The 12,600-nt window shown below is 42.7% G+C and overlaps 1 protein-coding gene across 4 annotated transcripts in view; it reads right to left on the bottom strand.

Annotated features, from left to right (window-relative positions):
• Frmpd3 (FERM and PDZ domain containing 3) overlaps window positions 1-12,600 on the bottom strand; it is a 93,347-nt gene that overhangs the window by 57,911 nt on the left and 22,836 nt on the right. For 2 of the 4 annotated variants that reach the window (XM_028895140.2, XM_037199431.1), the window contains one exon: window positions 9,868-9,913. The exons of the other annotated variants lie outside the window; for them this stretch is intronic. In XM_028895140.2, coding sequence (XP_028750973.1) covers window positions 9,868-9,913 — 46 coding nt within the window. The remainder of the gene's footprint in view (window positions 1-9,867; window positions 9,914-12,600) is intronic. 4 annotated transcript variants of the gene reach the window in all.

The following is a 12,600-nucleotide window of genomic DNA, read 5'->3' as shown; positions in this document are numbered from 1 at the left end:
TTAAACCCCAAAGGTCCATTCCAGCTGTACATTAAGGCAGTACATTAAGCTATTATATGCCATTTACACCGTGGCTAGGATTCTTTTACCAGAGCAGCCACAGGAGGGCTGAGTCCTAAGAAAAAGGCACATCAGAAACAAACTGTCTTCATCATGTCAGCTTTGGGCCTAGCTATGTTCAATAGGGTCAACAATCACATCTCCCACAGAGCACAGATCATAAAAATTCACTTTTTCTACCTCAGTCCAGCGGGAACTCCAGCAGTGGGTCTTGGTTCTGGCCACACAGAAGAAATGCTTGGAAGAGGTTTGAAAAGCCTCCAAGGTCCAGACCCCACCCCAGGCCAATTACATAGGTTATAGCCAGAACATCAGTGTGTGTGTGTGTGTGTGTGTGTGTGTGTGTGTGTGTGTGTGTGTGTGGTGTGTTTTGAGACAGGGTCTCCTGTCCAATTTTTTTAAACCTGCAGCCAAGGAATATCACAGTTCTCATCCTGAGGCATGGGGGTGAGGGGCAATTTGCTGGCAGCAGACAATAGAAAATCCAGGCTGGAGACGGATGCCGAAAGCGATTACAGTGGTGATTGTTCATGAGATCAATGTCTTTGTATGTTCCACATCTGGGTGCTTAAATCCTGGGTGTGTGTGGGGGGGGTGAGGGGCTTCAGACAGAGACAGAAGCAAAGGGGATGGACCAGATCAATCTGCAGGCCTCTCTGTTTGGACAACTCGGCTTGACGCAATTTTCAGTCGCCTCTTTTTTACTAAGATGCCACAAGTGCAAACCTAGTGGACTCTTTGTTTGACCTGCTAGCCACTTGTCCACCTCCCTTCTCTGAAATCACATGCTGTCTGTTTTTCCATGTCAGTTTTCACAGAATGGAGCAAGGCATCTCAGGGAGCTGAGTGGGCCACACAGCCCACCATCCAGTTTTGCATGAGAAACAGAGGTTCAGAGAAAGCAGGACGGGGCTGCCTCAGTAGATCCAAAGAAGCAGAACTCCAATCTGCTGAACCCTGATTAGTCCTCTTTGCAGCAGGCTGACATTTCTGTCGCAGGTTCTGGGTCTACCTTTGTCCTGTGCAATAGATTTGAACAAGGAACATGCTGTTTTATGTATACACACATTTGGAGAGGCCAACAGTGTTGCTGTTCCTATGAAAATCTAAATTACAACCAGTCCTAGGAACGCTGATACCACCACGTGGAAGAAAACTCAGGTATTTACAGGAGCAAACCCACAAAGGAAGCAGAATTGCGGCGTTTTCAGGGATGAGAATCAGTTCGCTGTGTCTGTTTCAGAGCTATTTTCAGCTTGTTTATGCCTCATTCCTCATTGACCCTTGTCTTCTTGGTCTCGAAGACTCCGTCCTATTCTCAGTCTTCAGTCTCAGTTGCTGATGGTGACTCACTCATTGCCAGCTGCTCTCTGCTAGATATCAGAGTCATGTCTAGCCTGATGCTTGGATACAGGTGAAGTCTGACATCCAGAGGGACACAAAGTGGCTCATAAAGGTCTTCCCGTCCCACATCATCTGCTGAGCTGTGGGGCCTAAAGGTTGTAATACTTTGACTTACAATAGTGAAACATGCAAACCAATGCTTTAGGGCCCAGGGAGTGACAGGCCTGCCTGGGCCAAATCTTGTCCACTACATGTTCTTATAAATAAATTTTGATTGGAACAAAGTCATGATCTTCATTTAGGTATCACCTGTGGCTGCTTTGGGGTTAGTGTGTTTATTTTATAAATACTAAAATATTTACTATATAGTTCTTTACAAACATGTTCACCCCTTTACTAACATTAGCATGTACTAACCCACTCTTTCTAAAACTTACCCAATAATAAGAACCACCAAAGAATGGTTATTAAAATACAAAAGCCCAGGCCTAGGCCCAATACCACTTAGACATCAGAATCCCTCGGAGAGTGGGGCCCAAGAAGCCAAACTGGTGAAGATGTCCTAACCCATTAAGCCTAGATTAATTGAGTACCTTAAAGATGAAACATCTGAGCTCTTCACTGACCCGATTTCTCCTCCCAGCATCTGGGAGTCTAATTTTGCAACAAGCACCCTTTCTGGCTAAGATGAATTTTGGCTTGAAACACGGGACTGGAATTGTTAAGTACCTCTGGGGCCACTGCAAGCCCCTCGAAGCAAATATGAAACCAGAAGCTAGGTGGAATAAGGAATGGAAGAGAGAGCCTGCCTCTCCCTCAGGGCTGAATTCAGCAGCTGCTGATTCTCTGAGCATTTTTTAATTTGGTGGCTCTATTAGCACAGATTTCAGGGTTGTGATCACTCATATTTTGGTCGAAGTCAAGTATATAGGGCCAAATGTTAATATTTCATGGCAAGATAGGGCTCCAGTTTTGTAAATTTTTATTTTGATGCATAGTAGTAATGCATATTTAGGAGTGAGATGTGATATTTTGATGCATGTATACATGTAGAATGATCAGATCAGAGTAACCAGCACTTCAAACTCTTTGTCATTTCTTTGTGGTAAAACCTTCCCAATCATCTACGGCAGTGTTTTGAAATATAAAACATTATTAACTACAGTCACTTTGTGCAATAGAATGCCAGAACTTATTACTTCTATGTGACTGCAGAATCCAACATGGTTGCTGTCATAGGAGTATAGAGGAAAATAGTAGTTACCAGAGGCTCGGTGGGGGGAGGGAGGGGAATTGAGAGCAGTGGGTCAAAGGTTACATTTTGGTTCCTGCAAGATGGAGCTCCAGTTCTCTCCTGAAGCTTAGTGGTTTCCTGATTGGCTTTTCTGCTGCCTCATTGTCTTTGACACCTGAGCCTACTTACAATCAATTCCCATAGCAACCACTGTGAGCTTCTAGGATAAAGGAAGGCTATCCAGGTTATATCAGATGGAAACCAGGATGCCTGCCTTTCAGCACTCAGGACTGCCTAGTGATGGATAGCCTCTCCTGACTTGCAAGCTTCCCTATATTTTACCTACCCTAATTCCTCACCTACCTCCAACATCCCCACTGGTTGTATTTGGTGATTCTGCTCAGCTCCCTGCACACAGTGGGCTTGTTTCCACTTCTAGGCCCACTTCACACCACCTCCTCCTTATTCCTACCTTTTGGGGATCCCAATATTCCTTTTGACCAGCTAAACACTATCCCTTCATTAAAACCTAGTTCCAGCAGAGTGTGGTGACGCACACCTGTAATTCCAGCACTTAGGAGGCTAAGGCAGGAAGGTGAGCAGTGAGTTTGAGGCCAGCCTGTGCTACATAGTAAGACTCTAATCTCAGAAACAAAACAAAAACCTGAAAAAATAAAACAAAGCAACAGCAATAAAATAGTTCCAATTCTTTGATCTGGATTCTTCTTCAGGTCTGCCATTTACTTTCCCGAATTTCCTTCAATAATTTGGTTAATCCACACTGCCATAGTTTATCTGCTCAATCAGGTTATAAGAGATAGGATTTAGCATCCCTGTCTCTTCTAGCACCAAGCACATGGTAGACTCAGCATAAAAGATATTGGTTTGATTGCTATAATTAATAATGAATTAGTTCATGAATCCAGAAAGTATGATTTGGGTACTCACCATCTGCCTAGAATCATATCTCGAAAACATGGGACTAGAATTGCTAAGTACCCCCAAATGCTCTGTGGTAAACCATTTCTATAGTCATTTTCATTATTCTGAGCTTTTTCTGGGAAGATGGCCCTAAGCAGAAGGCATTCTGGCTTTTTGGGTTGTTCCCATTTGGCCCTCCTTTGGAGGGAAGTATCTTTATTTGCTTTATCAAGGTTATTTGAGGTCACAACCTTATTTAAAATTCAACATTTGTTGAGGACATGTCATGTGATTAAAGTCTACAGATATGATGATTAATAAACAGTCACAGGGAGATAGTTGGTCATCAAAAGATTAAAGAAAGCCTTAATATGTGGATATTTATATATATAGGATAGGTGGAGGTGTGGTGAACTCTGAAATTACTTCCTACAATGGTCTGCTGTAGTATAATTTATTCTATTAAGAGGAAAATGTCAAATGAAAGAGACTAGAATCATTTGGGGGAGCCTTTTCAAAAGTCCAATACCAAGGTCCCATCCCCAGAGCCTGTAATTCAATTAGTCTGGGCTAAAACTTGAATGTAAATGGTTTTAAGAACTTCTTTGATGGTTCTGATGAATAGTCAGAGCCAACAACCATTACCAGGCGCCAAATGAAGGAGCAAGCATTAGACCATTATCAACCAGTGCCTTAGAGATTATCTGATCCAGTGTTTCCTAAATCCCACTGATCACCAGAATCACTTATGGGATGTCATTACAAATATTGAATTGTCTGTCACATCCTAGACCTATCAGTGAGCTGTCTTCTCGAAGATTTGGTACCCAAACATTAACATGGCAAGATTCCATTAAGAGGCAGTAGTTTCCTTGCACCTCTAAAATGCTAAGTGCCTGCTTGATATGGGGGTATAATATTGAGTGTATACTGGGACTGGGGTCTTCAAGAAATTTTCACTATAGCTTGAGAGAGAAGATTCTCTTAGTTGAATATTGTTAAGACAGTTCTAAACAACTGTGAACACTGACTTAGTGCATGGTGAACAGTTGCTTCAATATTTCACATAGATTACAATCTTAAATCCTGAAAAGAACTCATCCTTGTAGACTCTATTTTCTTTATTTCAGGAGGAGAAATTGAGAATCATGACTGTTAAGTGTCTTACTTGAGGCCACTTCACTTACAAGTTCCAGACTCAGGACTGGACCTCTGATAAGTAGCCCTTGTACTCCGGAGAAGCATTTCCCACTCTGCATTACATCCTGTCTTTATTCCTTAGCAATCTCTTTCTCTCGCTCTCTTTCAGTCTGTCTCTCTCCCCACCTCAGGGTCTCACTCGGTAGCCCACACTGGCCTAGAACTTCCTAGCTAAGGATAACCTCAAATTCACAGTGATCATACTACACCACCTGTGTATGTGCCTACCTACATCTATGCTCCCAGGATTTGGAGAGAACAAAGCCAGGTACTGGAATGTGAGCTACTGAGGGCTGGAGGTGTGGCTGTTCTATGAACAGCTATATTCCAAGCCTATGTAAGTGGCCAGAATATCAGGCATTTGATAAATACTCCATGAATGAGTGAATGAGTAAGAAGCCCTCATTATGTTTAGTCGGGCAATTCTGTTTGAAAGATAGGTACAATGAGCCAGGTTTTAAAGGGAATGAACATTATTAGACGAGAACTCAAGTAACACAAAGAGAATAATCAGAAGGCCAATAAGAACTAAGAAATGCCCAAGGAGGAAAAGGAAAACAACCTGGCCATCACAAAGGGAGGGGCCTGGAGGTAGAGAAGCTGTGGCATCAGATGTGGGTGGAATGGGAGGGAGGAGGTTACGATGGATATGGGGAAAATGTTAGATTCTCATTCTGCATATCAGTCTGGTAATTTGAGTTTAGGTTTCTTTAGATGGCTGGAACCTGGGCTTCCTTCCTCCAAACAGTATTTATTAATACTTCTGTGCCAGATGCTGTTCCAGGTGTTTGGGATAGAGCTGTAAGAAAACATAGTCTCCAGCCTTTCAAGGTGACATTCTAATGAGGGATATAGATAATAAACATATTAACATACTGTTTCAAGGGAATGTAAGATGATAAAGCCACTCTGGAAAAACAATCTGGCAGTTATTTGAACTAAACCCACACTTACTATATGACCTAGCAATCACACTCTTGAGCATTTATCCCAGAGGAATGAGTTTTTATGCTCACAAGAAACACAAATGTTTATAGCAGCTTTATTCATAATAGCCCCAAATTAGATGCAACCCAGAGGCCCTTCAATGGTGAATGATTAACTAAACTCGTAGATTCACACCATGGGATACTATTCTATAATAAAGGCAACAAAATATTGCTACACACAATTTGAATGAATCTCAAGGGCAATATGCTGAGTGAAACAAAGCTAAGTCCCAATGGTTCCATGTGATAGTATGCCATATTGTTCCATTTTCATAGTATTGTTGAAATAATACAGAAATGGGGAACAGATTAGTAGTTAACAGGGATTTCAGATGGAGTGGGAGGAGAGGGTGTGTCCATATAAGGGCACCATAAGTGATCTTTTATGTGGTAGATTTTTCCACAAAAATCTGTCTTTTGATTGTATTGCTGTATGCACAACATTGATAAATTCACACGAAACCATGTATATGTATAGGATCAGGGCTGTAATCCTGAAAAAAATGTATGTGTGTTTCTTCTTTTTGAAGCAGGGTCTTGCTATGTAGCTTATGGATGATGACTGTTATTGGCTGTTAACTTGACTACATCTGGAATGAACTAAAACCCAAGCAGCTGATTACACCTGTGAGGGATTTTTTCTTAATTAAACCATTTCAAGTGGGAAGACCCACTTTTAACCTGGATCTTTTCGGATGACAAGGTACATTTTAATCTAGATATTTTGAGGCAGGAAGACCTTTAATCTGGGCCACACCTTCTGCTGGCAGCCTGTATAAAGGACATGGAAGAAGGAAGCTTGCTCTCTTTGCCTGCTTGTTCTCACCTTGCTAGTAAGTCCATTCCTTTATTGGCATTGGAGCCTACTTTGAGACAGCATATACCGAAGAGCAGATGAGACATCCAGCCTTGTGGACTGAACTGAAGCTCTGTTCTATATGTTCTGGTCCTCTAGAGAACCCTGACTAATACATCATTCTGCTTTCCTGTCACTCAAAATTTCTTGCCTCAACTTTTGAAGTGCTGGGATTACAGGCATGAGCCATTGCTCTGACTTCTTAATTTTGATATTGCATTTTTTGAGACAGGGTTTCTCTATGTAGTTTTGGTGCCTGTCCTGGATCTCACTCTGTAGACCATGCTGGCCTCAAACTCATAGAGATTCGCCTGGCTCTGCCTCCCAAGTGCTGGTATTAAAGGCGTATGCCACCATCACCTGGCAATATTACATTTTATAGTTATGAAAGATGTAGTCATTAGTAGCAACAGGCTATATAATACACATTATGTCTCTATACTAATTTTGCAACTCTCTGTGACTATAATTAGTTCAAAAGAAAATGATTTAAAATACAGTATTTGCTCAGTGGTGGCACATACCTTTAATCCCAGCACTTGGGAGGCAGAGGCAGGGAATCTCTGTTAGTTTGAGGCTAGCCTGGTCTACAGAGAAAGTTCTAGAACAGTCAGGGGTACATACAGAGAAACCCTGTCTCAGAAAACTAAAACCAAAACATCAACAACCAAAAACAGTGTTTGTGACCAGCAGAAAAAAAAATGTAAATGAAATGATTCCTAAAGCTACTCTGTTATACTTGTAGATTGGAATGAGTCTAGCATATTATCATTAGAGAGACTTCATCCAGCAACTGATGGGAGCAGATGCAGAGACCCACAGCCAAACATTAGGCAGAGCTCAGGGAGTCCTGCAGAGGAGGGAGATGAAGGATTGTAGGAGCCTGAGGGGTTAGGGACACCACAAGAACATGGCCTTCAGAATCAATTGGCTGGGACTCATGGGGGTTCTCAGAGATCAGGGAGCCTGTAGGGGTCTGACCTAGATTCTCTTCATATGTTATGGCTGAGTTGCTTGGTGTTTTGGTAGGTCTCTTAACAGTGAGAGTTGGAGGCTGTCATTGACTCTTTTGCCTGCTCTTGGGACCCTTTTCCTCTTACTGGGTTGCTTTATCCAGCCTTAATATGAGGGGATGTTCCTAATCTTATTGGAACCTGATAGGCCATGTTTGGTTGATCTCCCTGGGAGGCCTGACTTTTTCTGAAGAGAAAAGGAGGTGGAGTGGATCTGGGGAGAGGGGAGGTGTGTGTGCTGGGAGACTGGGAGTCGAAGAGGAAGGGGAAACTGCAGTTCAGATGTAATATATAAGAGCAGAATAAAAAGAGTCAATACAAAAAATAGTATTTGAGCTTTGAGGAAAAATGAAGCAGTATCCAGAGATAATGATGGATAAATGCTGTCTTAGAAAGGGTAGTCAAGAAAAGCATCGGTGAGAAAGGTGACATTTGAAAAGACCAGATTAACAGAGTAATCCACAATGTACCTCTGACCAGAGTAGCAAAGTCTTGTTACTAGTGGAGGCAAGGAGAGTGGACACGGGATCTCATGTAACCCAGGCTGGCCTTGAGCACACTATATAGCTGAGACTGCCTTTCAATTGATCCTCCTGCCTCTGCCTTCTGAGCGCTGGAATTACAGGTATGGACTACCATGCCTGGCTCAGCATAGTAAATTCTAGCCTTACAAAATGCATGCTTTGAGGGCAGAACGAGTTACTGTTTTCAAGACAGGACAGGTAGGGAGTGACTGTCCATGGCTCACCAGGCATCTGCACATTGAACAGTAAGGTGGGAAAGAACTGTTCATAACACCCACAGAGGACCAGGGCTTGTCTTCTCAGAGCTAGAGAAATGCAAGAATCTAAAGTCTGTTTGCCTGGTGCTTTTTGCATGTCGTTGTAGCTAGTGTGCGAGTGTTATATGTATGTGTTGAGCATGTGTGTATATGCAAGTGTATGTATGTGTGTTCACATGTATGTGTAAGCCTGAAAAGAACTGGACACCATGGAGCAAGGTAGCTGGTTCCTGGTTTGATTTGAACCACGTTTCTTGACTTAGAGCCTAGGCTTACACCAGTGCTCCATTTCTGGCTTTATGTTCAAACATGTCTCTCATTGAAAAATCTTTCCCTCTGTGTCCAGTGTCTGGGAAATCCTGCCCTTTCTCGAGGTCCAACTTTGGTTCCGTCTCCTTCAATGGGGTGGGCCATCAGTGCTGGGGTATAGGAACTTTCGTGACACTAGGAAAGGACAGATGGGCTGGAGGAGAGTGAGGGTTGGAAGTTTTACAGATTTTGCATCTGGGTTAGTGGTTTAAGTTAAGGTTGCCATAAGGATACATGCTAGTAATGGACTCTGACAGAATCCAGTTTCTAGGAGAGGGAAACTGGAAATTTTCCCTTCTAATAGCACTTGTGTTGATTATTATGATAATGCATGTTTAGCAAATGTTGTCCAGCTTGAAACCTCAATTTACAGATCAAAGAACAGATTAGAAAAGGGGACTCACCCAAGGTCACACAGCCAGCTTCTGAATGTATCACGAGAAAAATGAAGCTCTTGTCCGACTGGATTTCACTATGTAACTCTGGTTGGCCTGAAACTGGCTATGTAGACTAGGGTGGCTTAGAAATCACGGAGATCCTTCCTCTGCCTTCCAAGTGCTGGGCTTAAAGGTGCAAACTCCCCCCACCACCCTGTATAACCTCATTTTTCAATTAATTAATTGTTTGCATGGAGCTAGGAGTCAAACCCATGACACTGAGCATGCCAGACAGGTACTTTATCATTGAGTTATTATTCCCAGACTTTGCAGCAATTTTTATCTGAAATGCTTCAAATATAGCACTAGGTCTCACACGTCACAGGTCATTTAGTCTTTATGTGGATAAATAAAGTAGCGCTCACTAGCTGGCAGAACTTTATGGGAGATGGTCACATTCAGGTGGAGCATAGCAAAAACATGGTGGAAGACAGGCTCTAAGCTGAGGCAGGTGGGCAATTTAGCTTGGTTAAGCAGAGGATATGTTACAGAGCATAGCACTGCACAGCTCTTCAAAATTTTCAGCCCTGGATATGGCCGGAGAGATCGTATTTAAGTTCACTCCTAAATCTGTGCCTCTCAGGTCTGCTCTATTTTCTTATCCCTCTTCCCTCCTAGGTCTCTGATCCCTTTTCCATCTTAGGCTGCCACTTTCTAAGATGGAGTCCTCTTTTCTTAGGCAGGAGGCAGGATGAAGGGCAGATGGCACAGAGGCTCACTCACCTGATGAGTGTGCAGAACTGTAAGAACGATGGCTTCCTTAGCACTCCTACAGAGAAAAGAGGGAACAGGAGAGCAGTATATCATGCACTAGGTATTCATCTAGTACAAGAAGCAACACCAGAATGTTCCCCTGGGTTGCATTCCAGTATATGGATTAGGACAGAGGGTAATCTGAGGATCTGCATGGATGCCTTGCTTCCCATCATTTGTGGAAGCTGACACAAAACCATCCATATTGGTTCACACGGGCACTCAGCAATGGTATTAGCATTACCTCTGGGGTTGTCATTTTTCAGGTTTTCTTTTCATAGTCCTTCTCACATTCTTTGCAGAAATCACTAAACCCTAGGTACGATTTTATCTGTAGGCTAGAAAATTCTCAAGGAAAACTACAGGCCTGAATTATAGAACTCAAAGGGCACACAGCCAGAGAGTCCTGGGAACCATGTACGATGATTATTGGCAATTTGGTATTTAAGCAAGAAAAGAAACTCAAAGGAAAAACCCAGAGGAGGTCATTTGGTTATTGTGACTCATACTCAGCAGATTTGTTTTAATTGAGGGACCAAAAAACGAGAGCCAAGGAGCAACAGATGGAAGTCCAGACTCTCCAGATAGCAAATATTCAAAGGATGAAGAATTCAAAACTCTTCCAACAAGAATTATGCCAACGATCAAAGAGGCTGTGGGGTATGAAAATTCTCTCGCAGGAATACATAATCTTTTAAAATAACTAAGTGAAATGGGAATAGTTTTCCCTGAAGGAGTTTTCCCTCTCCCTGTTGGCCTTTTTCAGATGTTTATAGGGACAAAGGCATCCAAGGAGAGTCATGCCGAGTCTGACACCACACACCTATAATTTTAGCACTTAGCTGGCTGAGGCAGCAAGGTAATGAGTTTGAGGCAAGCCTGGACTACATAGCAAGACTCTGACTCAAATACCACCACAACTACCACCACCTTCTCCTCCACCACCACCACCAGCAACAATAATATCAAAGCTACCTTGATTTTGGTTATTTATTTTTGTCTAGGACTCCTGTCTAAGGACTTTTAATGAACATTTCCCACATTTGTTGAGACAAAGTCCATTAGTCAATCAGCTCCAAGATCTGGGAAATTACCAGAGCAAAGAATTGTACTATAGGGAGAATCTTCAGGGAGCAGTTTATCTTGAATAGGGAAGGGACATACAGTCACCTGCTCCAGTCCTTGCCAGTTCTCCCCATTCCATTATGAAGAAAGCTAGTTTTGATAATGACTTACAGGGCTCTCCACAATCTGGATTTATCTTCTACAACATTCTCTCCATTGTCTTACCAGACTCTTGGGGCATCTCCCTGTTCTGCCTTCAGGGCAGACACAGTGCCATCTTACGGGCCTTTACACTAGCTCTTCTTTTTCCAATGTATTTGCCTCCATGTCTTTCTTCACACATCACCTTCTCAATAAAGCCAATACTGGGCATTGTGTTTAAGGTTACATTTTGCACCATTGGGTCCGGCAATCTGACCTTCCTTTACCCTATATACTTTCTATTCTTCAAAGATCTTTATTTACTTTTTATTTATTGTACATACAATTATTCAACCTGTCCACTGTTTAGGGGTGTTTCTTTTTACTATATTGCAAATGTTAATAAGCCAAGAAGTTTTGTGTCTTATTCAATGCCTACAGTGGTATCTGGTGCATAACAGACAATAAACACATGTTCACTGAATAACTGGATGGATAGATGAATGGGCCATTAGCACCTGAGTTATCAAAAGAGTAAGGTTTGTTTTGACACTGATGGAGCTCCAGAAACCTTTACAAAATTGGAATACTTTGTTCTAGGGTACAAAGACATCCACTAGAAGCAAAGGAGGACTTCTGAGGGGCATAGCTGAAAGAACTCCAGCATGTCCTGACGGGGTAAAAGGGAGCTCTCCCCGTACTGTTGAGGTAGTGGAGGGTGAAGGGCACAGTGTAAAGAGTCGGGCAATACAATGGGCAGTTGAATTGAAGAAGAGACAAACAAGTCATTGGAGATCAGAGACATTTGGAGGTATTGAGCTGCAGGGGAAGGATGGCAAAGAAGACCTACTCTGGACTTCAGGACAGAGCATTCCAACACCTTTCAAGGAGATAGGAGAGTGTGGTACCACACACAGAATGCAAAGTCTGCCTCTGAAAGCCAGGGAGTGTTTCTGGGAGCAGGCAGGCTTTGGCGAGTTCCAGAAAGATGAATAGAAGGAAAACACTCTGAACCAAGTACAGTAGAAGGGGATGAAAGCAAAGATGAAGGCAGGTCATACAAGGCAGAAAGAGCAAAAGAGTGAGCAAGCTAGAGAGACAAAGGGAGAGAAGCAGTGAGACAGAGACAGAGAGGCAGGGAGTCCCCCAAACTGAGGTTAGCTCACTGAGTTTAGTCTTCACTTCTATCCTGTCCTTTCCTTTCAAGACATTTATGCAAAGGTATAAGTATGTGGTGTTGGGAGAAGAAGTGTGTGTGTGTGTGTGTGTGTGTGTTTGCTTGCACTGTGCTTATCTCAGAGTGTTCTTTTAATGGCATATTGGATTCTCATCAGTCACTTGGCCTGTCCCACTGTACAGTAATTCCAAAACTCCAAAGGGCTTGGATGTGGAGACAAGTTGGAGAGGACAGAGGTGAGGTTGGAGCATGAAGGCTCTTCTTTTTGTCTACTCATGTCACTGGCAGAGTATGTGAGGCCTGTGGTGACCATTACTGGC

Source organism: Peromyscus leucopus, chromosome X (assembly GCF_004664715.2).
Source record: "Peromyscus leucopus breed LL Stock chromosome X, UCI_PerLeu_2.1, whole genome shotgun sequence".
Classification (NCBI taxonomy): domain Eukaryota; kingdom Metazoa; phylum Chordata; class Mammalia; order Rodentia; family Cricetidae; genus Peromyscus; species Peromyscus leucopus.
Note: the sequence above shows the minus strand (reverse complement) of the source record. Positions and strands in the feature narration are given on the sequence as shown.